At 39.8% G+C, this 25,974-nt stretch overlaps 1 protein-coding gene across 7 annotated transcripts in view; it reads left to right on the forward strand.

Annotated features, from left to right (window-relative positions):
* Positions 1–16,945: 16,945 nt before the first annotated feature.
* SRPK1 (SRSF protein kinase 1) overlaps positions 16,946–25,974 on the forward strand; it is a 75,593-nt gene continuing 66,564 nt past the window's right edge. For all 7 annotated transcript variants that reach the window (XM_074311147.1, XM_074311150.1, XM_074311149.1 and 4 more), the window contains exons 1-2: positions 16,946–17,081; positions 17,622–17,682. In XM_074311147.1, coding sequence (XP_074167248.1) covers positions 17,069–17,081; positions 17,622–17,682 — 74 coding nt within the window. In that variant the 5' untranslated portion in view covers positions 16,946–17,068. The remainder of the gene's footprint in view (positions 17,082–17,621; positions 17,683–25,974) is intronic.

Genomic DNA, 25,974 nt, shown 5'->3' on the forward strand with positions numbered 1-25,974 from the left:
ATCCCCCCCCCCTCTCCCCGCCAAGGCTGGGGTTAAGTGACTTGCCCAGGGTCACACAGCTAGGAAGTGTTAAGTGTCTTGAGATCACATTTGAATTGTGGATACTGTACCAACTAGTGGAACCTGGGTTCAAATCTGGCCTCAAACATTTAACACTTATTAGCTATATGACTCTGGGCAAGTCACTTAACCATAATTGCCTCAGCAAATATATATATAAATTTCCCCCCCAACTCCAGTTCTCTCTGCTAAGCTCTCCGAGGGCCGACTCCAGCCCCGAATAAATTAGTGAAATAAAGTTTTCACACCTGTGGTAAGCTAAGTGAGTTAGCTACAAGTCAGACTGCCCTTGTCTATCAGTGCCAAGACCAGATTATTGGTATCTGAGATAGAAATATATGGAGAAAAATATTTAGAGATCTCTTTGCTAGCATACATAAATCCCACAAAGATCAAAGCAAGAACAAAAATCCCATAAAGACCAACTATTCATAGCACTTTTTGTGGTAGCAAAAACAGGCAAATGGAAACAAAGATCAGCATTGACTGGGAAATGACTAAACAAATCATGATATACAAATGTAATAAAATAAACCTTCTTAATGATTAATATAAATTCAAAGAAGCATAGTAAAACATGAAGCAATGATTGTGGAGAATATGGTCTGTTGGAAATAATTCAAAAATCCTTTCCACAAAATAGTTCCATTGCATTGGGGATTTTACAGAGAACTTAAGTTTTGCAAAGTCAATCTGCAAGGAGAAGTTGGGGACAGTTTTTTATTCCTTCTTGTGTGGAATTGTACACACAGGTCCTCATAAAGATTAGCTTCCTTTGAAGCCAGTTCACTAGTAGTAGAAATATAATATATATAAGGAAGAATGTGAAATTCCTAAAAGAGATTTGATTGATTGGATCTAAGTTTTCCATCATGCTCTATATCCAGCCTTTATTGGCTAGCTATTCAAGTAGAAGATCAGGAATATATTGGGCAAATATATGTAGTGAGAATAGGAGAAAGACATATATATTCATTGCTTTTCTGGGTGAGCAGAAGGTAACATTTTTTATCGAAGTTTTTTATTTTCAAAACACATGCAAGGATAATTTTTCATCATTGACCCTTGCAAAATCTTGTATTCCAATTTCCCTCCCCCCATCCCCTCTCCTAGATGGCAAGTAATCCAATGTATGTTAAACATGGTAAAAAATACATTTAAATATATTTAACAAGATGGGATGTCTCAGATTTGACTCTAAGGGCATCTATCTGGCCTTACCCAGAGGCATATGTATTTATATTATCTTGCTGCACAAGAAGAATCTGACTAAAAAGGAAAAAATGAGATAGAAAATTCAAACAACAAAAGTGAAAATGCTATGTTGTGACCTACACTCAGTTCCCACAGTCCTCTCTCTAGATGTAAATAATTCTCATCACATTATTGGAACTGGCATCAATCATCTTATTGTTGATGAGAACCATGTCAATCGGAATTGATCATCGTATAATCTTGCCAATGCCATGTACAATGAAATCCTGGTTCTGCTCATTTCACTTAGCATCACTTCATGTAAGTCTCTCCAAACCTCTCTGAAATCATCTGCTGGTTGTTTCTTATAGAGCAATAATGTTCCATAGCATTCATATACCAGTAATAACATTCTTAAAGGGAGTTTTAGGTATGGCTTCTGAAACATAAGGAAATTGATCACCAGCCTATGAGAGTTCTAGTAAAATTGTATCATATCTTGCATCAGAGTCTTTTCAGCCCCATCCAAGCCTAAAACCCACATGAATATTAGGGGGCTATTAGACAGCAGTGACCTGTGTGGCTATCATTAACAAAGGATCACAATGAATCTGTCAAGATACCCTTGTTTCATGAGGAGCTTTGGAAGGCAGACCCCTCTCTTGCATGGAAGGGCTCTTGGGAGTCAATATTTGTAAGGGATGTTTATGGAGAGCTCTATGCCATTAATTCTGAGTAAGGCCAAATAGATGCCCTTGGAATCAAATATGAGACATCCCATCTAGTTAGCTGCTTAGAAGCAGTGAACAGAGCACTGTTCTTGGAGTCAGGTAGAACCAAGTTCAAATCCAGCTTGGGTAAACTGCTGTTTGCTTCAGTTTCCTCCACTTTAAAATAGAGATAATAGCATCTGCTTCACAGGATTATGAAGCTCAAGTGAGTTAACTATAAAAAAAAAAGCTGGCTTTTTTTTATTCAGAGTAGGTATTATATAAAATGCTTAATTCCTTACCTTTAACAAAAACAATGCTGGGTCTTAGAAAGGTGAAAGTATTTCCTTCCTTGTAAAAGAGATGACAAGGCTAGTATACTTTACTATCTCCCCTTACAATAGCTCTAAGGGGCCAAATAAAAGGCAGGTGGCACTTAGATTCTTACAGTGTATTAAGATAGAACTGAACAAAGTTACATCAGTTAAGACCATTTCGGACCTCATTAGTGACATGAACTAAATAATCTAGGCTCCCTTGAGTGATATGGAATCATCTGCCTATAGTGGGTTTTTTTTCCCCCTCTTTATGTGTCCAAGACTAGTGAGGAATAGTTAACTATCACCTGGGAAGAAGTCCAGTATAGGATATAATGCCTTAAGTTTTGCAAAATGTTTTACAAATATTTCATTTGATACTCATAAGAATACTGAGAGATAGGTGTTATTTTCCCCATTTTATAGATGAGGAAACTGAGGCAATAGTTAAGTGACTTTCCCAAAATCACATAGCTAATATCTGAAGCTATATTTGAACTCAGGTCTTCCTGACTTCAAATCAGTACTACATCCTCTGTGCTACCCCATCAGCCTTCTCTAGGACCACCTCAATCCCTCTCTTATATGGCTCATCTGATAGCAGATATCTGAAAGACAACCCATATCCTGAAAACATTAATGTCCACCATTACACTGATGAAATACTATTGATAAGGCCAGACAAGGCCACAGTGGTGATATGAGGGACAAGGAAATGAGAAACCAAGGCTAAAAATATGTAGAGACCAGCCCACTTAGCCATGAATTTAGAAATAGTGATAGGTGGTTGAATTGTGGTAAATGATTGTAATAGAATAATATTGTGCTATAAAAAGACAAGGTTTCATGAAAAGCTGGGAAATCTTCTATGAACTCATATAAAGTTAAGTGAGAAGAACCAGAAGAACATTATACACACTAACAGCAATATTATAAGGATGATCAACTATGAAAGTCATACTCTTGAGCAAGACAATGATTCAAGAAAATTCTAAAGGATCCATGATGAAAAATGCTCTAGAGAGAGAATTGAATCTGAAATGCAGATTGAAGCATACTTTTTTTAGTTTCCTTTAAAAATGTTTTAAAAATTTAAGTTTTTTTAATGAAAAGAAATATAGATGATTCCAGATACAGTACATAACAAGCTATTAACACTTGCTTCCCTGTGGTTGAGAGATTTATTGAACATTTTGATTTGTGGAAAAACCACATTTCCCTCCTAGAGGGAATGTCCTCCATTTACTAAGTAACCTACAAGTCTTTCACTTTCAAGTAAATCCTACAAGAGGCTACCCCAGCCTTGGAAGACCTATAACAGGCCCTGGAACAGTTTCTGGAATAGCTTCTCTCCTCAGGCTAGTATGCCCATATTTTCAGAGATCTCTTTAAAAAGGTCCCCTTTGGTAAGCGCTAAGAATGGGCAGGCCAAACCACTATTGGGCTTCTAGAGCCTGAAGCTCCCTGAAATATCAATATCATTTGTTCTCCCATTATTGAAAAGCAATTGTTCACCTAATACCAGTCTCGAAATGCTAATCAATAGATGTTTATCCTATGTAATATACTATCTCAGAGTTGCTCTTTTTAATAAATTGAATAATATAAAAGGATCCCTCTCACAAAATTAATAGCACACAAAAGGCTGCTAGTCAAATGGATATAGAACATTAAATATTCTGGTCACCCAATATCCTCAATTGTCAAGCACCCCTCACAAACAGGTCAGCAGGTAAGGCCTCCATTCCCAACCATGATATTTTTTTCTCCTTTAACTAACCTATGCCTATGAGGAACTGGCTTCTGAAAGATACCATTTTAATTTAATTTCATCCCCCAGAAAAAGCAGCATCCCTCCTTTTACCCACAACATTGGGCTGACTTCCAGCCTGTCTACCACAATTGCCATCCAGTAGCAACCCCTGTAGAGAAAGAAGGAGGAGCAGCATATCTTGTTTCTGACCCTGTTTATTCTTGTCTGACCCTCACTGCTATTTTCCAGGGAAGTAACCCTTAGGAAGATGCAGCCTGGTAGTTATTTCTATAGCTGCCTCCCTTTCTTCCCCACCCCCCAGCAGTGACACTTATTGAAGACCTGAGAAATTTCTGTGTGCCAAAGTCCATCATTCAACATCATCAAATGATTCGACATCAGAAATTGATAAGATTGTACTAATGGAAATTATATTAAAGAAGATGCATTACCATTGGCCTTATTTTCACACCTTTAGGATTACTGAACCTTTAAATATGATTTGCAACTGAAAACTATAATAGGTATTGTTCCCCATTTTTAGAATCTGAGTTCCTTGAAAGGTAGGCCTGTATTTTTTCCTTGTATCCCCATTATTCAGTAAGTGTTTTTTCTACATAGTAAGTGCTAAGTAATTATCTTTTCATCTACCCACTCCAAAAGAGGCATTTGCTATTAGGCTTAAATGGCCACCAAACTAATAAAAAAGGGACCCCAAAGGAATAGGGTCATTCCCTTCTTCTGAGTCTGTATCTTGAGTGTTCCTGTCACCAAAAAAAAAGTGGAGTAACTATTTGGTGCAGTGGCTAGAGCATCTGAAGTCAGGAGGAACTTAGTTCAAATCTGACCTCAAAAACTTACTTCTTGGTTGTTTGACCCTAGGAAAATCAGTTAACCCCAATTGCCTCAGCAAAAAAACAAAAAACAAACAAAAAAAAAAACCGTAAATGTGCTCCATAAAAGTTTTTTGTGTTGGGATTCTCTTTTTATTTATTCATTCTTCCAGGCTACTTCTTGACTGCAGACTAGAAAGCAGGATCAAGTTTAGCACACTTCTATAGGAAGGTCTAGAATAGTCTTGTCACTGCTTTCTTAGGATCTTGAGTATAATGTTATTCTAGGATCTCAAGGACAGCCTAAGTTTTTAGTACTCTCAACATCTGATATAGGCCAAAGACTGATTGCTATCCCCTAGTCTGAGCTCTACAATTCCCTGACCTGGGTTTGAATCTGAATAAGAGGTCTGCAGCCTTATTCCTTTTGGGATTTCTATAGACTGTTTTTGGAATCTATCAGCAACTTGGAAAGCTTTTCAGATTCAGAACAGCGGACTTCATTTTAGTCTGAAATTCCTTCTTTGATTCTTCCTACTGGGCTAGAAACTGGAACTAAAACCTATTTCTGATCTTAAACACTACTACTGTTTGCTTCTCAATTTTCTCCTCTTTCAGCATTTCCTGCATGTAGGGTCTAGGACCACTATTTACCTTAGAACATTGGGTGCAGGTCCTCTCCTCAGTCTACCCTAAATTTGTTACCCAAAACCGAACAGTAGTCAACAAAGCTTCCTCTTGCTCTGGTGTACAGCCTCTCCTTTGCACTAGACTGCTTCTGATCAGATTTGTCCAATTAACTAACTCTCTATTTCTCTATGTTAACTTGAGCTGAAGAAGTGACTATGACTTTTTCTTAGATTTCCCCACCAGAATTAGGTCTGGTGTGTTTTCTAGATCAATTAAAAGGATGCTTAGAGGGGGAAAAGGGAAGACAGGTATACTTTCTGTATTTCTTCCTATCACTTCAACTAAAGATGTTTGTAATAGAGGTTTTTCTCAATTTCTCAGTGGTAGAGTAGGGCAAAGAGGAGGTGGGAGGGAAAAAGGTGAATATATATTTGAAAATAAAATATGATGTATCTAGGTTATATTGTAACACATGTAAAATGTATGGGATTACCTGCCATGGGGGGGAGGGAGTGGAGGGAGGGAGGGGATAATTTGGAAAAATGAATTAAAAAATTAAAAAAAAAAAAGAAAAGAAAAGAAAATATGATTTAACTTTTAAAAAGCAACATGGATAGAAGTATTATTATCCTCATACTATGACTAAGGAAGCCCAAGAAGTTAAGTGGTTTGCTACAAATCAACCAGTTGAGAAGAGCGATCTGGAACCAAAATTTGAACCAAGGTCTCTTGGGTCCAAAATCAAGAGATTCCAAATCTTTGTTATAGGGAAGCAAAATGTTTTAGTGCATAGAGGACTATATGACTATGTACAAGTCACATATCCTGGAACTGAAACTCAGTTTCCTCAACTATAAAGTGAGAAGAATACTCATAGTACTTAAGCACAATGGTTGTTATAAAGCTCAAATGAGAGGAACATATATAAAAGTACTTTGCAAATTTTAACTTATAATCTAAATGTTACTTAGCATTAAACCACAGACACTCCCCTTCCCCTTTTCTCCTCCACCTAATGTTTTGTTTTGTTTTGTTTTTCCCCAGCTTCATGATGTCCAAAATGAAGGACTAACCCTGACAGATATGTCATCCACCAATTGGATTTATCTTCCCTAGGAAATTTTTTAAATTCCTAGGGAATTTCCCTAGGAAATCTCCAACACAACCACACCTCCCCTTCTCACCTAATATTCTCCCAAATTGTCCCCTCCCAACTTTGTGTAAGCTTTTAATCTTCCCCTTTCTGAGCCAGGTATGGATCTCTCAGAGTGGCTGTAAACTAGCCAAGACCTGGGCACCTATAGCAGTCAGTCAGTTAATAAGCATTTATAAAGGTCCACTATGTATCAGGCACTGTGCTAATTACTGGAGATACAATGCAAAGCAAAGAACACACCCTGTTTTCAAGAAGCTTATAGTCCAATAGAGAGAGTAACCAACTGCAAACACTCCTTACAAATAGGATATAAAACAGGCTAACCTGGAGATAATTTCAGAGGAAGGCACTAGCATTTGGGGGTCGAGGAAGGTCTCTGGCAGAAAGTGGGACTTTAGCTGAGACTTGAGGGATGCCAGAGAAATTAAGAAGTGGGGGAAGAGATAGAATATTCTTGGCAGGTGAGACAAGTAAAAAAATATAGATAGGAATGAATAACTATAAGGAGACCAATGTCACTGGACTCTACGGAATGGGATAAAGCAGGGGTTCTCAAACTTGGCCTTGGGGCCAGATGCTGCCTGCTGAGGACGTTGATGCAGCCCGCCAGATTATGGCAAATGGGCTGAGGAGCAGAAACAGAGTGTGAGGTTTTGTTTTTACTATAGTCCGGCCCTCCAACAGTCTGAGGGACAGTGAAGTGGGCCCTATTTAAAAAGTTTGAGGACCACTGGAATAAAGCATAAGAAAAGTAAGAAGGGGCAGATTATAAAGAATTTTAAAAGCCAGAGGATTTTATATTCTGGAGGTAATAAGTTGTCACTAAAAATCCTTGCTTAAGGAATGACAGGATTGTTACTATATTTTAGAAAAATCCCCTTGGCAGCTGAATGGGGAAAAAAAATGATTTTCATCCAATCACCTAGGAGACCCTAGGTGAAACCAGTTAGAAGCCTGTTACAATAGGCCTGGTAAGAGGTGATGAGATTCTGAACTAGGATTGTAGTTGTGTGAGTGGAAAGAAGGGAAATATGTGGAAGATGTTGTAAAGGTGGAATTGGCAAGATTTAGCAATAGAATCAAAGATAACACCAAAACTATAAGCCTAGGTAATTTGGATAAAGATGGTTTCCTTAGGGGCAGCTAGGTGGCGCAGTAGATACAGCACCAGCCCTGAAGTCAGGAGACTTAACACTTCCTAGTTGTGTGACCCTGGGCAAGTCATTTAACCCCAAATGCCTCAGCAAATAAATAAAGTTAAAATTAAAAAAAAAAAAAAAAAAAAAAAAAAGATGTCCTTGCCAGGGAAATTTGGAAATGCAGAGGATTTGAAGATATATCTTATGAATTCTATTTTGGACGGTTTGAATTTAAGATGCCTGCAAGCATCTGTCCAGAGACAGAGATTAATGACAACAGTTAAGGAGAGAGCCTAGGGTTGATATATAGAGATCTGGGAATCATCTGCAGGGATAATAATTGAACTCATGGGAGCTTATGAGATCATCAGTTGAGATAGTAAAGAGAGAGAAGAAAGGAAAAGCCAGTCTTAAGCCTTGGGATTCGCCCATGTTTAACTATCATGACATGGGTGAGTATTCACCAACGGAAGCTGAGAAGGAGCTGTTGAAAAGATAGAAGGAAAAGTCATATCACAAAAACCAGAAACAAGGAATATGATTGACTCCAAGAGGGCCAAGAGGGAAACTCTTTCCCAAGGGAGACAGCATCAGAAACTTTTTTTGGTCCTCCACCTTTATTCTGAAAGTCTGGTGTTTTTTCACTTGGGAAGGGCAGTTTCTGTGCCTCTGGTCCAATCCTGAGAGAAATTGTGTGGGACAAAATTTAACACACCAAAATGAATAAGGTATACATTGATTCAGTAGTTCCACCAAAAACAAAACAAGCAAACCAAAAAAACTCTATGGGCTCATCAGAGACTGCACATGTCTATGTGGTCCTGGACCTGGTGAAAGACCTGATACATATGACAAAAGCCCCCAGCAGAGAACCTGCCTGAATGGTGATCCCCTCAGCCAAAAGTGCACGCTAGTCCTAATTGCCACTTTTGCAAAGGAAAAGGTGTTTAAGCATAAAACTCATAATAGCATCACAAGAACTGTTGGTGATAGTGGCTTAAGGTTGCCAGGATCATTACATAGATGCCAAAAAGAATACCCGGTAGTAAAAGGACACCAAGCTCAGGCAATGACCTACAGAGGATGCCGGGAACCAGGAAACAGGCCAGTACACTGGCAGAATTTCCCAGCAGATAAGCCAAGTGGTGAACAAAACTACAGGGTAGACAAGAGTAGCTCTGCATGGCAGGAAGTACCTTATTGCTCAGGGGGCTCATGGCTCCCTATAACTCTAGCAGGCAGGCCTCGCTGGCTGAGCACAGCTATAATGGGCTCTTTCTACTAACTCTGGCCTTCCTGACTTCCTCTCTTAGAGCCTTCTGAAGTGGTGACTCCTCTTCCTTAGAAGTGGCTGCTGCCCTGCACTTCACTCCCAGGGTAATCCTGGATCAGGTAATGCTGATGACAGCAAGATCCTGGAAATCTGCTAATGTAGCAACAAGGCCAGGTGGCACCTAGAAAATAGATGAGCACAATGAAGACTTAAGGGGTGATACCAGGAGGGGAATGTACTTTCATCCAAGAAGGATGCCAAGGGGATATTGTGGAACTAGCAGAGGAGATGGACTGACATTCCAGATGGCACATACACAGCAAGGCTCTAGTACTCTGACCTGGATTTAAAAAAAAAAAAAAGTACAGTAAGCTGGGGGCAGGCAGGACATGAAGGGGAGGAAAGTGATTTGGGAGATATAGAAACCCAGGGCCAATATGAAGGCTAATTCCAGGAAGGCCATAATTTGGATTTCTCTTTCATCAGTCCCCACTAGTCCAGTTCATCCTTTGACAAATAATCCCATATGCTACAGCTTGTTGACCTACATTATCAAGGGCTACCAGCTCTTGGACAGGTAGAAAAGGAGATTCCACACTTCAGGCAGTTTCTTCAATAGAACTCACAACTCTATCCAAAATCTACTGAAAGCAGCCAAGGATCCCATGGGAAAGAAGGTCACCAGAATATGTGTGAATATTGTTTAGCCTTTAGGAGCTGCCATTTTAGCTGAACTGCAGCTCCTGAGGCTTTCAGGATCATCTGGGTTAACACTGGGGCCATCCAGCTCTGTGGCACTGGCCTCCAAGTGAAAACTCTTTTTTAAGGATGACATAGCATGTTGATAGGCAACAGGGAAGATTACAAAAAGCAGGGATGAAAGTAAAGATAATTTGCAATTAATCATGGTTGGAGAGAGGACAGGAATATCATAGTAAAAGCACACTAGTGGAAGTTTCTGACATAAAGCACTAAAAAAGTCTTTCTAAAAAAGAGCCACACCCAAACCCCTAGAATCATGAAGGGTGGTCACCTTCTGGGCATACAATCTGTCAGTAGAAGTGAGCTAAGTTCTGAATGCCTCTGAATGCTAACTAGAAGATTAAGTATTTGATCCTAGAGGTAATAGGGAATCATTGGCATTTACTGAGGGGGGATCAGACAACATGGTCAGTCCTGGACTCTGGAAGATTTGGAATCTTAGGATCACTTTTGATAGATGAATGAATCCATGAATTGGTGTGGGGAGAAAACTGAGGCAGGGGGAACAAAGAACATGTTATTATAATATTGTAAGCATGAGATAAATGAGGCTCTGTATCAGGATGGCAAGTATGTCAGAGTATAGAAGAGCAAATATAAGACACTTCTGCTTTTTTTTTTTTTTTTTTTTTTTTTTGCTGAGGCTGGGATTAAGTGACTTGCCCAGGGTCACACAGCCAGGAAGTGTTAAGTGCCAGATTTGAACTCTGGTCCTCCTGAATTCAAGGCTAGTGCTCTATCCACTGCATCACTAGCTGCCCCTTCTTCTGCTTTCTTAATAAAGATACTAGAGTGGTTTGCCATTTCCTTCTCCAGCTCATTTTACAGATGAGAAAATGAAGCAAACAGGCTTAAGTGATTTATCCAAAGTCATACAGCTAGTTAGAGTCTGAGGCTAGATTTGAACTTTCTCATTCCAGACCTGGTATTCTATCCATTGTGTCATCTAGCTGGACACAGTGTTGCTATATAATAGGAAATTATTTCCTATTTTATCTAATCAATTATAAATCTTTCCCTATATGCCTGAATTTTATGGTCTTGATCACTTGGTTAAATAGGGAAGTAAATATAGAGTCCATGGGGAAAATAGGCTCAAATGTATATTGAGCACATGTAGCAAAACATACAGCTCCTGGAAGTTTTTTGTTTTTTTTTTTTGCCAGAATTTTCAAGATTTCTCCTTGTAGAAACATTATCCTTTCTTCTGTGTTCTTTGTAAATCTTATAATCTGCTGTTATCACAACCATTCTCTATCTTTGGCTCCTGATACAGACATTGTTGTCAGTTAGCCATTATGGGGACACTGCTAGAACACTAAAAAAAAAAAAAAAAAAAAAAAAAAGCCAAATCCCCCAGATTCTTTGAAGTTCATCAGGCTCCTCTGGCCAAGATGAAAGAGAAGGCCAAGTCTGGATGAAATTTTTGCTATTCCCTATCAACTGATTATTCCTCAGGGTGTTAGCTGAAACATTCCCCGTTCTTCACTGTCTGGTACTGATCAGCAGCTTTTACAGAGATGCCAAAGAATCATTTCCTATCTTGTTTCCCAACATAAATACTCTCTGTCTCCCAGATTACCCTTTGGAGTAACCCTTTGATCAGGATTAGGGACCAAATGACCAAATGATTGGGAATAAAAGCCTCAACTCCTCCCTTTAAATGATGGACAGATATGCATTGTTTTTAAGATTGAAGATCTATCTCATTATAATATCCTTCTCCCCTCACCTCACTTTCCTTTTACAATTGAGGGCACCACAATTCCAATCACAAAGATTTATAACCCTGATATTGTCTTTAACTCCCTACTCATCCTCACTTGCTTTCCTGATCACACTCCCTTAGCTAGGAAGATGCATTCTAAGCTATAACTGAAGGCTTGACTTCCTTGCTACCACTGGTCTCAAAAACCATTGTAAATACTGAATAGTGAACAAATTAATCGAAACTAATAGCAAAAAGAAATCAAGGGAAATGATATAGGTAGCAGATAAAATATCAGATAATAACCGAGTAAATAAGCTCTCCACAGGACCAAGATAGCTCAGCTCAACACAGAGAGACAAAAAGAGAAAGAGACCCAATTTCTCAAACCAAGGAGAAATTCCCTGAAATCTCTAGTGAAATAAGGTGGAAAAAAGGTAATATTTGTAGAATATGTCAATTTCTTCCCAAAGTCTTTCTCTCCCTTCAGCTACCTTTCTGTTAAGAAGCCCAAAGAAATCTTCTCTCATGAGTTCTTGCCAATACCACTTTTTTATCAATGGGGAGAGTCTTATTCAAACATCCAGGCTTGGATCCTGAGTTACACATTGTTTTATACTAAGGAGTCAACAAAGAGAACTGTGCCCTTTACAAACACACCATGCTAGGATAAATAAACACTTTTGGATACATGAGTAATCTTCACCTACTTTGTTTTTCGCCAAACTGGCCTACTTTAAGTTACCCATCTACAGTAACATTCCATTTCCAGCTCTTTGCTGTTCATAGTCTGACCTCCATTCCTAAAATACATTCCCTAATCAACTCCACCCCTTAAAATCCCTTGTTATTGTTGCTGTGAACCCCTGAACCACAGTGTCAAAGATACTGGAATAGTTTGCCATTTTCTTTGCTGATAGTTTAAGGCAAACAGGTTAAATGACTTGCCCAGTTAAAAAGTTAATATCTGAGGCCAGACTAGAACTACCTCTATATGAGGTCTTTCCTGATCTCATCAAATGAAGTTCATTTCCTCAGGCCCTCCCACATTACTTTGTGTTTATATATATTTTGTATTTATTTATCTGTGTACATGTCATCCTCCCAACCTCTATCTACTACCCCCTCACACAACTCTGAGATCAAAGAGTTCATCTTTGTGTATACAGTGCTTGGTACCTAGGAAGGGCTTATTAAATGTTTGTTGATACATGATTGATTGACAGTGACTCAGAGGTGGGTACAATTCCTTTGGGGTTTAGTGGTTACACCCGTTTATTCATCAGCTACTTGGGCTGTACCAATATCTCCTCCCTCCTCTCCTCCCTTTGGGAGAGGACCTAACTGCCTCACTGAACTTATTAAGGTCATATAAGACTTGCTGCCAAGTCTGAAAAATAATTCTCCATCTTTACCTTCTTAACTTTTCCATATCCTTCTATACAATGGACCATAACACAATCTTCCTTGAAAGAATCGCAGATTGAGAACTGGACCGACCTTAGAGATCGCTGAGTCCAAATACCCTTTTCTCCTTTTCCACTTCATTTAACAGATAAAGCAGCTTAAGTCCAGTAAGCGGTCCAAAATCACTTCTTAGGGTATGAACTCAGGCCCGGTGGTATTAAGTTCAGCCCTCCACCTTTAGCATTCATTGCGTGACAGTCAGTGCCTCCTTAGTATCCTGTGGAAAAATACCAGTGACAAGTGGCACTGAGATATGACCTCTATCAAGCTCAGCTCCCCAAGCTCAGCACATTTCCACCTGGACCATACTGCTGCCTCCTTAACGTCCATCCTGCTGCTTCCTAAGTGGCAGAATTCTGCCTGCTGCTACCTCACCTTTCCCAGCTCTATATTAAATCATCTTCTGTTAACCTCAGGAGTTTTCTTATGGTGAAGAAGTTCTAATGCAAATTTCAAAAACAACACAGATCCTGTCTTGTTTATGAAGCTAAACTTTAAAGTCTGAAAAAAGTCTCAGTACATACATTATCCCTAAGTCTATGTGGTAAGAACCAATGAGGAAACTGTCAGCTCGGAGAGATTACATAGCATACCCATGGTTACACAGCCATTAAAGCAAATCCTGTTTTCTATTATAAATTGGGATACATAATCCCACAAAAAGTTTATCCCCCTTGCCCCTAACATACTTTTTTATAATAATAGTTATCAATCCCCTCCTGTCTATGCTTCTGACTCTTGGGCTGGAACACCTTGCCTGTTTTAGTTTCACTTTAGGTACCTAGGGCCTCCCCACCGTGGTATATCCATCTTTCCCTGTATCCTGCACCCTTAGAAATAGGCTGCCTCGTAGGTTCCCATTTCCTGTTGGTGAGTTTTCCTGGGGCCTCCATTTTGGGGACAAGTCCGAGGCAGCCACCCATTATTCCCTTACCTGCTAGGTTTTGACCTTGCCCCTAAGAGTACCTTTCTCCCCATCCCCACACATGGGACCTGAAGTCTGGGAGACCTGAGTTCAGATACTTTTTCAGACCTTTACCAAGTGACCCTGGGCATCAGTTAACCTCAATTTCTACAGCTAGAAAATGAGGATAATAATAGCACTGACTTCCCAGGAATGTGGTGAGGATCACATGAGATAACATTTGTAGATATATATAATAATATGTAGATAATGTTGACATTGGCATGTAGTAACTCTTAATTGCCTTGTCTTGACCAAACCTACATAGCATGTTGGATATTAATATATGTAAACACATGCCCCATTCTTATTTGTACCTTGTTAATTCTGGGGTCTTTATTGGGCTACTCCTTATAGCCTTCCAACATTTATTCATTCATATAATAAATATATATTAAGCAATTACTTAAAGAAGAGTACTTTTCTAGGTACTCAAGAAATGACCAAGCCCTGCCTTCATGCTGATTACAATCCTATAAGGAAATGTGACGTATTACAAATACATGATAAGTGAAAGAAAAGTGCTGAAGAGGGAAAGAGGACAGGGGGAGAAGGGATGGGGTTCAGGTCCTGTCACCTTACCTGTTATACAAGGTATCCCAAAGGGCTGTTTACATTGCACTAAGATTTCTGGGAAACACGCTGATCCACTTTAGGAAGCATTTTAATATTCATGGTTTGTATGTACTTCATATATACCGTTCATTTCAACTCAAAGAACCATATACACTTGGTCAATTGACAAACTTTTATTAAGCACCTACTACGTTCAAACCACCGTGCTAATTGAGGGGAACACAACAATACAAAAGGGAAGCAGTCCTGCCCTCAGGGAGCTTACACCCTGTGGAGGGACACCATATGGGTGATAAGAAACAGAGCAGTGTATTTAAGCCTCGGCAGTGGGGGGAGCCAAAGGGCAGCGGATTCTCATAGTTTTCCAGAAACATTGGTAATACTGATTTTATTGTTCTCTGAGCAGAAGAAGCTGCTGTTTGTGGGTTTTGGGGGGGTTTGAAATTCAGCCGAAACTTATAGGAAGTCTGGGAGGAGTGGGAGCAGAGGAGGGGCAGACATTTCTGCTAATAGCATTTTCTTAGCTAAGGCGCTGTAGAACGTAGGACCGATTGGACTCGGACTCCTGTATGATCTGGTACTCGTGGGTGCTAGCCACGTCTTCTGGCTACTTTGGGACTTAGCTAGCCTGTGGTGGGGCAGAGTGAGTGGGCCTGATTTATTTGTTCTGGTTCTGTCTTTTCCTCAGTTCTCTAGCTGGACAGTTTGAGGTCAGAAGCTATGTAATGACCCCCGTCACAAGTCGCAGAGCTGGGACCCGGACCCGGTATTCCTGAGCATCTGTCTGACACACTTTCCAGAGATTCCGGGTGGAAATGACAACAGTTATGTAATAGTTATGTGCCAGGCACTGTCCTCGGTACTTTACACTCACCATGCCGTTTATTCCTCACATCGCTCCTGGGAGACGCTGTGACGCATTGAAGGGTTTACAGAGCATTTCCTCACAAATGATCCCGAGTTAGAGGGCACAGATAGGTTACACTCCTATTTTACAGATGGAGAAGCCTGGCCTCGAAAACCAAGGAAGTTGAATGTCTGTAAAGTTTTATTGTATATAAGAAGTACGTTTGCATTGATTCAGTGAGGGCCGTAAGGGGACTTCTCGATCCAGCTCTTCCCTCTAAGCCAGCGGTCCTCAAACTTTTTAAATGGGCCCAGTTCACTGTCCCTCAGACTGTGGGAGGCCGGACTGTAGTAAACACAAAAGCTCACACAGTCTTCGCCCCTCAGCCCACGGGCTATAACCGGCGGCCCCGGGCCGCAGTCTGAGAGCCCCTGCTCTAGCACAAACTAATAAAGCCTCTGATCCTGGCAGCCACAGCCCTTGAGCCAGTTCTCCAAAATGACACATCGCGAGTCCTCGCTATTTGTATTAGGGGAGGAGATTTCTTAGCTAATGAGATTATGGGCAGGATACCTCCCGGCGTTCCCCCACGCAGACCCACACACCAGAAGGCTCGGCCTTCTCCCAAACCTTATTTTATCCCTCTTGAGTCTGAAGGAGAAAACCTGCTTCCCAGAATTGTTTCGAGGGTCAAATCAGATAATGGACCCGCGGCAGCATTGCACAAAAGGGAGGTGCAGTAGCACTGTCAGCTCAGCTGTTTTCGTAGTCTCACTCGTCACGTCTACCCCACATCTTGCCATCTGGGCCCCGGGCGAAATGGCGAAATAGGCGCGGCGTTGGCTGCCGCTCTCTCATCCCATCTCCCCTCAAAGGAAGACTGCCAGCGAAGGCCTCGCGGTTGGAACCTTAACTAGTTAACAGAGAATGCGTGGGTCAGCGCCACTCCAAGTCCCACCAAGAGTCACCGAGTCACCCAGGTGTGGCCAGTATTTTGCCGGATAGTTTTCGTTTTGCTTTTGCTTACGCGAATCCCATGTGTGCTAAATTACTGCCATCATTCTGAATCTTCTAGAACGGGGGATAGAAAGGAATAGATTGGGTTGCCACATCACACTGGGTCAAGCTCCGAGGCGCTCTCTCTCCATCTTTTTTTTCCTATTCCCTTAAATTAGTGAAGGAAGTACTCCCCTTTACTTTTTCAAAATGCACAGACGTCTGTTATTTCATTTTATCCTCACCACAGCCCTTCAAGGTAGGAAGGGCAGAGATTATTTCCGGGTCAAGTTGTGGAAACTGAGGCACGGCCACTTTTGGCAAGAAAAGCGCCTCGAGGCCTGAGTCAGCATTATGTTGGTTCCCCATTCCTACATTCCGGTAGAATCCAAGAAGCTTGCTCCTTCGTCCTGGGTAGGAGGATTGGGAGCCGCCAGGATACTAGTAAAGGCCCCCAGTCTCCCAGCCCTCCAGTTTCAGTCCCTGGTTCGCACTCTCTTCCCCACCCTTTTCCTCCCCCTCCCCCGTATATAAGGAGCAGGTGGTAGGGTCCGCGCCCAGTGCGCAGGCGCGAGACGCGGAGGCGGGGCGTGCGCAGCATCGATTTCGGGCTACGGCGGGAGCAGGAGTAGCCGCCAGTCGCCCGTGGAGTGCGCAGGCGCTTGGCGGTTACCGGTCTCGCCATGGAGCGGAAAGGTGAGCGGCGGAGCGGCCTCCGGCGGCCGGGGCCACGCGGGTTGCGGGGTGGGGGGAGGGCAACGGCCGCCTCGCCGGCCCAGGGTGGGGCGAGGGCAGGTCGGAGACCCCGAGCTTTCATCGGACCCCCGAAGGCCTTGTCTCGGGGCTCCACCTTTCTCCAGCTTCTTGAGCTGGTGGCACCCCTCATGCTCCTTAGCCTCCCAATTCGCACCGCGGGGTATGGTCCGTTCTCTCTCCTCAGCCTCACCCCGGGTCCCGGGATTGGCCCGGCTCCCAGCCCTCCCCGGTCCTTTACTCTGCATCTCATACTTACCGCCCCGGCCTAAGACCCTTTCGCCATCTGGGGCCCGCTCGTGTTCCCCTTGGGTCTGTGCCTGGTTTTGGGGGGGCCGCGGCCGCCCACCACCGCCCCTGCACCCCTAATGCCCGTGCGATGTCCTCACCTGGCCGCCCTTGCCCACCCGTGTCCGCGCTCCACGTCACCTAGGTCCCACCCTTCCACCACGCTCCCCTTTCACGAACTCCTCTCTTCTGCAGTGCTTGCGCTCCAGGCCCGAAAGAAACGGACCAAGGCCAAGAAGGACAAAGCCCAGAGGAAGTGAGTTCTGTAAACTCTGCCTTTCCCTGCCCCCTCCCCACACCCCGCTTTTCTCCCTCTCCCCAGCGACCTTCCATGCTATGCGCCTGGAGTTAGGCAGTAAGCTGCAGCACATGGCCTAGCCTCGGCAGCCAGCGAGGGACGCTCTACCTCGTCTAACCCTCCCCCCCCCCCCCATCCCTCGCTCCTTTCCTGTTCTACCCGAATTTGTGTCTTAAGGACCCTCGGTTTACACATCTGGACAGTTGGACGAAGGGGATCGTGAGACCCGGGTTAGGGCAGGCTGGCTGTGTCTTCTGTTGTGGGCCGTTAGGAAGGAGGGTCTCTTCCCTAACTTTGACCTCCTACCGGGGAACTGGTAGATCATTAGTCATTCATTTGTAAGTCACCCAAATCTGCTAACCGGTGTGTGTCCGGCTGCTTCCCCGTGCGCCTCTCTGGGCTAGCTAGTCTTCTCCATCATTTTGCGCAGTGCCTGGTCAGAGTAGGCGGCCCGGTAAGATATTTTTAGGGCGAGGATTCCTCCCTTTGCAGGCAGGAGGATTAGATCCATCTCTTTCGGAAGGATTTACTGAGTTGTTGAACACACCTTGGTGTACCTATCTTGAAAGCTTCTTGAGGGCAGGCTCTGTCATCTTTGGCTTTTTTGGGCTCCTCCTCTTACCCTTTTTGTGATATTTTCTTGCAATATCTTGTAGAAGAACTTCAATATTTGTTTGAATTTTTAAAAACACCCTCAAACACAAACAAGACCAAGTCACTTTTTATAGAAGAACATGAAATATGAAATTTATTAATGGGAAATTTGTGATACTGTTTCATATTATAACACCCCCCCCCCCACTGGAATGGTTAATCCTGGTTTAAACATGTTTTGGGAAACGTACAGTTTTGATGATTGTAAAATAATAGAATTGCTTTCTCATACAGTGTCTGGAGAAGAGGCTAATTCTTAATAAATTGTCTTGTACTAACATTTTAATGAGACGGTCCATAAAAATCAAATTTTAAATTTGTATTGAGAAAATTAGCTCTTTACTGTAGATATAAATTCTAAATGTTAATTGTAGTCCTTGTTATTATCTACATTTATCTTCATTTCCATTTACTTGCATTTTTTTTGTTCTTTGCATCAGTCAGTGGTTTGGGGTTTGAGGATTTTAGTTTTGTTTGGTAGACTTTGCTTTTTAGATGATGTAGTGAGAGCCCATTAGAAAACTTGTTAAATTGCCTTTTTTTAATAAGACCAGAATGATGCCTTTTTGGGATGTAAGTAATAGCTTTCAGTTTTTCATTTGGTGTAGTTGGGTTTTAATAATAAAATAATCATAACCTCTTTGTTTTGCTTTCAAAACCCAACTTGGTATTTTCATGTTCCTGTGTGAAGTACTTTAACTTATTAACACATTGTTTATATAGAATGTGTATACACACTCCCCCCTCCCCCCTGCCCGAAATTGGGGTTAAGTGACTTGCCTAGGGTCACACAGCTAGGAAGCATTAAGTATCTTTAAGTCAAGTTTGAACTCTGGTCCTCCTGACTTCAGGGCTGGTGCTTTATTCACTGCGCCACCTAGCTGCCTCTACACACATTTAAACTTGATTCACATATGAACTCTCAAACATTTTTTAACCAAATTGACCAAGTGAGGATTGCTTTGACACTGCTGCCACACAGTATGAGTAGGCAAGTTACTTAATCCTTCCATATTTCAGTTTTGCCAAATCTGAGGGTAGTTGATAAGAAACTTCATATCTGTTCCCCAGTTATGAGGTAAAGAAAATGTTACCTATAAATTAATTATCAGCCATTTATTAAATGCTTTACTATTTGCTAACACTCAAGACTGGAGATGGGAAAGAAAAACAACCAGCCTCTGCCATCATGGAGCTTATATTATTTTTGGAAGTTAGAAGCCATATAATTCCCCTTTTTACCCAGACTTTGTATAGTAGAGTTTCAGTATTTGTTTGAATTCCATTTATTTTTTACTTACTGCTTAAATTCAAGCCCAAGTAATTCTGTATTTGAACTTCTGTCAGTTGGTTTGTGGTCCTGAATTACATTCTGGTTTTATTATTAAGAAGAATGAAATATAATTTAATATATATGCCACATCCTGATATATATTACACTGTAAATTCCTCTAAGTCAGATATCCTGACTTTATCCTTGTAGCTTTTCCAAGCCTAGCATAGTGCCCTACACATAAAGAGTATGCAGTAGACAGTTGAATTGAATCTCTGGAGGAAAAAAGTGGTATAGTTAATCCAGTAATCATTATGGTACTTAAGTTTATAAAAGATATGTGCAATCACTTTCTTATTAATTTAATTTAGATTCAGAAAGCTAAACATTTTTAATTTGTAATTTCTCTATTTGCTAGATACTTCTATCAATTAACTTTGCATTTTTATTTCCTCAATTTTTCTGAGTAGTGATATATTATATTTGGTTCTGCATTCCTGGCTCCTTCCAGCTCTATTGAACATGCTACATGTATACAAGGATATGGTGGGATCAGAGAGGAAAAAATAGTGGATTAGTGGAAATCTTAACAATTTGAAGCCATACTTTTCTGTTATTACTAATTCCCTATGGTATTTTAAAAATTCTTTAAAGGAAGCCTTTTGGCAATTAATTTTGTAAAAGTAAGTACAAAAATGACTTAATCAGTATGATGCAATGGAAAGATCACTGAATTTGAAATAAGGAGACCCTGCTCCTAATTCCATCTGTGCTACATTATTCTTGTGCCTTTAGATAAGTTACTTCACTTTTGGGACTTATAAGTATTTTTTAGTCTGAATAAGAGGAACACATGTATTTCTTTTTTAAAATACATGTTTTACTTGTTTGAAAATGAGTACAACTAATTAGGAAATCTTCAGACTAAATTCTAGTTGGTCTGAAAAATAAACTAGATTGAGAACATCCCTTTCAAAAAGAGAAAAATACATATACTTTGAAGTAAAATTGAGAATAGGCTATATTTGGAGAGAAGGTGTGGTTTGTAATTGGACACATGTGGGTAATGGAACTATATTGTTAGCTGGATAATGTGGTTTTTAGAAAGCTACATTTGGAAGATGACCTGAGTTTGAAATCTTCAGATATTTTTAACCACTTTTTATGCTAGTTTTCTCATTTGTTAAGTGGGGAAAAATGTCTTCCAACCCACGGATTGTGTGTGTGATTTATAGAAATCTATTTAAATATTAACTACTATATTACCACTTCTACTGTTAGTTGTTGGACTATTACGACATTATATAGAAGTTGCTGGTGAGCATCCTGAAACTTATTTTTCCATGTTAGGGATGCCTTGGGATGGATCCTTGGGAAACAGTGGTCCTATCATAATAGTCTCTACTTTTAAGGAGCTCATATTTTACTACACAGAGACCACATAATTACAAATAAATAGGTACAATATAAATTTTTAAAATATTTGGTGATATGCTGAGGCAGTAATACTGAATGTTGAGCCTCAGGTGGAATTAGGGGTTCTATGTGGGGAAAAAAGATGAGAGAGAGCAATTCAGGCATGCAGGATATCCTATTTAAAGAAACCAGTTAGAGATAGAATGTTACATGCAGAGAAGAAACTATCAGGCCATTTTGGCTAGAGCATAGTATGCTTTGGAAGGGGAAAGTAAAATAATAATGTGTAATAAGTTTTAAAGATAGACTAGAGCCAGATTGTAATGGACTTGATAGGCCAGACAGAGGCTTTGGAAATTTATCTTAAAGGCAGTGGGGAGGCACTTAAATTTTAGAACCTGAGAATTCTGACATCATCAATTTCCAGATTTATATATCCAGCTCCTGTTTCCCCCTTTCGTTTCACTTTTGTGCCATCATTTGCCTTTTAGATATTTCCAACTGGATGTTCCAGAGCCGTCTTGTATTTGGCATGTCCATAATTGAACTCTTAGATCTTGTCTTCCAGACTTAGTTATTTCTGTCAAATGTACCATCATTCTAACATTCAGAATCATAGCTTTAACGTTATCCTGAATGGCTGTCATCTTAGATTCCATATCCAATGAGTTGCCATATCTTGCTGGTTCTACCTTCATCACATTTTTTGTTCCCAACCTCTTGACTTGAGTTATACAGTTGTGATCTCACTTCAGATTTTCCTCACTTTTGACCCAGATTATTGTAAAGTTTTTTAAAATGCTCTTTTCTTTAGATTGCTATAGATCCTATAGATTGCTTCCAAATGAATTTCCTTAAGTATAGCTCTGATCATGCCTCTTATTCTGATAGCTACTACCTCTTGCCCCTAGTTACAGGCTCCTATTTAAGCTGTTAAAGCCCTTCACTGCTTCTTTTCAGATTCACTGTATACCAGACACCACTCTTCCTTCCAGCATTCTGTGATTCAACCATACTTGTCTTTCTCTTTGTTCTTCACATATGATGCCCTGTCTCCTTTCTCTTTGTCCTTCCACTTCCTGTTCACATGCCTGAAATATATATACTCCTTCCATTCTACTGCAGAATGTCTCATATTAAGATTTGACTCAAGCACTATCTTTTGCATGAAGCTGTCAATAAGAAATCAGTAATGATTCTTTCCTCTGGAACTGCTAATACCTCTTCCCAAACTGCCCTGTATTTTACTGCTTTGCATATGTATTTATTCACTTTATATTTAGGATTTGGGGGAAAGTTAGTTTTTTCTTTGAGACATGAAGTTGAAAATGTCTAGTTTTCAGAAAGAAGAGAGCTAAATTTTTGATTTAGAAGTAATAGTTGAATCGTGTACTTAGAAATGATAGTTGAATCTATGGGAGATGATGAGATCACCAAAAGAGGATAGATTGAGTCCTTGGAATATATATATATATACCAGGTAGGAGATTATTGATAAACCTGCAAAGAAAGCCAAAAAAAAATAAGTAGGAAGAAAACTGTTAAAGTAGTGTCCTGAAAAATCAAGGGAAGAATGAGTATGTAAAAAGCAAGTTGGTCACCAGAGTCAAGAAATATAGGAACTAAGAAAAGGTTATTGAAAGTGGCAATTAGGAAATCATTGACAATTTTGGAGAAAATATTTTCCATTGAGTATTGAAGCTGGAAGCTAAATTTAAAGTGTTTGAGAATTAGAAGTGAAAAAGTGGAGTCACCTAAATTCTTATTTTAGTACCTCATTGTGTAATGGTGGTGACCCTTATATTGTTAGTAGGTGGACCCTGATTGTTATACAGGTATAACAATAGGTAGTAATGTCTCTAAGAACCAAATTAGCACAATTTGGAGAGATTCATCCTTGAGTGACAGTTTTTGGCTACTGAATTTAACGAAATCTTATCTTTGGAAATGTAGAGGTTGTGATAGGTGTTGGTAGAGGGGAACCCACAATGAAGGCTCCATAAAGTTTCAATAAGCAATGACCAAATCCAGGCCCTTTTCTTTATTCAGATTAGCAGCAGGATAGACTTAGAAAAGAGCCAATTTAGATGTGACATTTTATATTTTCATGCTATAATAAATATTCATCCTTTCAAATTATTTTCTTACAACCTAATTTCAAAATGGAGCTTGACAGTAATTAAATTTTAAGTTGATCCTAAAATCAGTTTGACCACTAATTCACTTTATAGTTTATATTTGACCCTAAAGTTTTTTTTTTTTTAAAGTTGATATAAAACTTCATCTCTGATCCTTATGTTTTTCTATGATTGGATTAGGAAGAATGGTAGATTTAGTTTATCTGAATTAAAGAAATGCTGTTTTTTCTAGAAAGCCTCCCAGGTCATATAAAATTGGGAAAAGTTTTAGCGTCAGTTTTTAATTTTTATATAATTGTATGCGATAATTGTATTTAATAAAGATCTTCATTCACACATTACCTAAACAGTTGGCAGCCAAGTTATGGTTTGGAAGAGAAAATTAATTCTGAGGAGATTGAGAGAATAAGGTCTGAAGAAAAGAAGGCTTTAAGAGCCAGTTTGGCATTTATTTTTTACAGATTTTTTTGAAATGGGGGATTTCTTTAGGAGGAGCAGAAAGTTCTAGCATCCTAGGAAATAATAGCAAAGATTTTATATATACACACTTAAGGAGAACTTTGAAAAAATTATTTTTAGAGGATAAGCAGTTAAGTGCCTGCCAGTATTAGCAACACAGAAAATAATTGCTTCCATATTTTGCTATTCACTTAAGTATAGCCTAATTACTTGTTATATTGGGCTTTGGAATTGTATAGGTAGGAAATAGTTTATTCTCTCATGTGCATGAAACATAGTTTAATAAAGGCTTTTTGTCTGTCATTTACTATGCGGAGGCTAGAGGCTTCCTTTTTTAAAGTCATCTTTATTTAAATAAAGAAATTACTTAAACCCATTAACATATGCTTAAGAATTTAGTAAATAGACATGTTTAATAATTCTTTCATACCAAATATCAAAAAAATACATAACATGTAATTAACTACAGTGAACAAACTTGTCATATATTATCTGCTTTGAGGATCAGTCATAGTAAACTTAAAAAAAAAAAAAATCAGACTTTTTCCAATAACCCAGGATACTCATAGGCATGTCCAGCTATTCAATCTGTAGGGGGAGGTTACTTTTAGATTCTTTTTAGTCTTTCATACAATCAGACACAAACTAGATATAGTAAAATCTTAGATTGCCCAGGGCATTATTTAGTACCTCTTACTGTAGTCCCCATGTAACTCAATTAACTGCAGTAGATATGATTTTATGTTCAGATATATCTTACTAACCATATATTGGGCTAATTGATTTACCAGAGATTATTAGTATCCGGTGTCTTGGAGTCCCCATTTTCTTAAACTGGCCTACAACTCCATATGGGGCCTTATAACTGAAAGTGGAGGGGGTTATACAAATATTATCAGTAAATTTTTTGTAAATCTATTTTATATACCTCTGTACATGGGTTCCATAAAAATTTCTTAGGCAAAAAGGGATCGGAAGTGGAAAAAGTTTTAAGTTTTAGAACTTGCAGTTTCTATTTGGAAACTATTATTAGCCCTACTAATCTCCACTAGATGTAGCTTATCTATCTATATCTAAATGTAGATAGATAAATATAAGGTTTGAGGAATGCAAAGAAAAAAAGCAGTCCCTCCCCTCAAGATGTTTATATTTTACTAGAAGAGTAAAAAATTTACATTTGTAAGTATAAATTGGCACTTAGCACAGGGTCCGTTTACATAGGTGCTTTATAAATGTTTATTAATTGATAATTAAGGAAAGCAGCAGGCGGTGTGATCCAGGGAGAGAAGTGAATTGTTGAAAGTTAAATGGAAGCCTTGGAGAGGAAGAAAAGGATTCTGAAAAGTGGATATTAGAAACAAATGCATTCTAGACATAGTGGGGTGAAGGGATATCTACACATTAGTTGTTGTGCTTGGAGAACATCTGGTAACAGATCATTTTAATATTCCTCAAAAACTATAACTGTACAATGTTTTCCAATATAATGTTTTGGTACTGAAGTGTAGAAGGAGAGTAATATACAATAGAACTATCCAGGTAGTTCAGTGCCAGATTATGGAGAGTATGAAATGTCAGCCAAAGGAGGTTATATTTGTTAAGAGATGACCTAAGGTTAAGGATTTGGCAAAATATGTGCAGTGGATAAAAAAGAGGTCACAGGATTCAAGGGGGGAGGACAGTGCTTGCTTACAGTGGAGAAGAAAAGAAAGATGGGAGGAAATAAGCAGTTATTATAATTATTGTGATTACTATGTGCCAGACAGAGTACTCCTGGTAGATAAGTGCTATCTAGTTAACAGAGGCCATCAGTTAAGTGATTTGCCTGGGTCATAACTGAGTTGGGTTTTAGATTTCTATGGAACTCAGGTTTCCTGTTTCCGGGCCCAATCCTCTATCTTCTGATAAAGACTGAAAAAAGGGAGGAGGAGTGAAGGTCACTAAGAAGGAAGAAGAGATTTAGGGAAGAGTGGCAATGGGAGGGCTAGAGTGGCAGCAAACTCCCCAGGTAGTTGTGAGGGTAAAATGTGATAATTTTTATCAAATGCCTTGCAAACCTTAAAATGCTTTTTAAATGCTATTATTATTTCCTTCATCAGAGTTTATAATCATGGAGGTACCACAGTTTGGGGTAATGGTGAGGTCTAAGTCTCTGGTGACCAAAAGAGGCAAAGTAGAGGTGTGGAGGTTATAGGGAGTTGAAATTGATTAAGTGAAGACATGAGTGAAAATGGTGAGCTAGGTACTACGTTAGGAGTAAGTTAGAAGTCTGAAGTTAATAGCAGACCAAAGAGTTCATAGAGTAATGTA

The sequence above is a fragment of the Sminthopsis crassicaudata genome, chromosome 4, assembly GCF_048593235.1.
Source record: "Sminthopsis crassicaudata isolate SCR6 chromosome 4, ASM4859323v1, whole genome shotgun sequence".
In the NCBI taxonomy this organism is placed as follows: domain Eukaryota; kingdom Metazoa; phylum Chordata; class Mammalia; order Dasyuromorphia; family Dasyuridae; genus Sminthopsis; species Sminthopsis crassicaudata.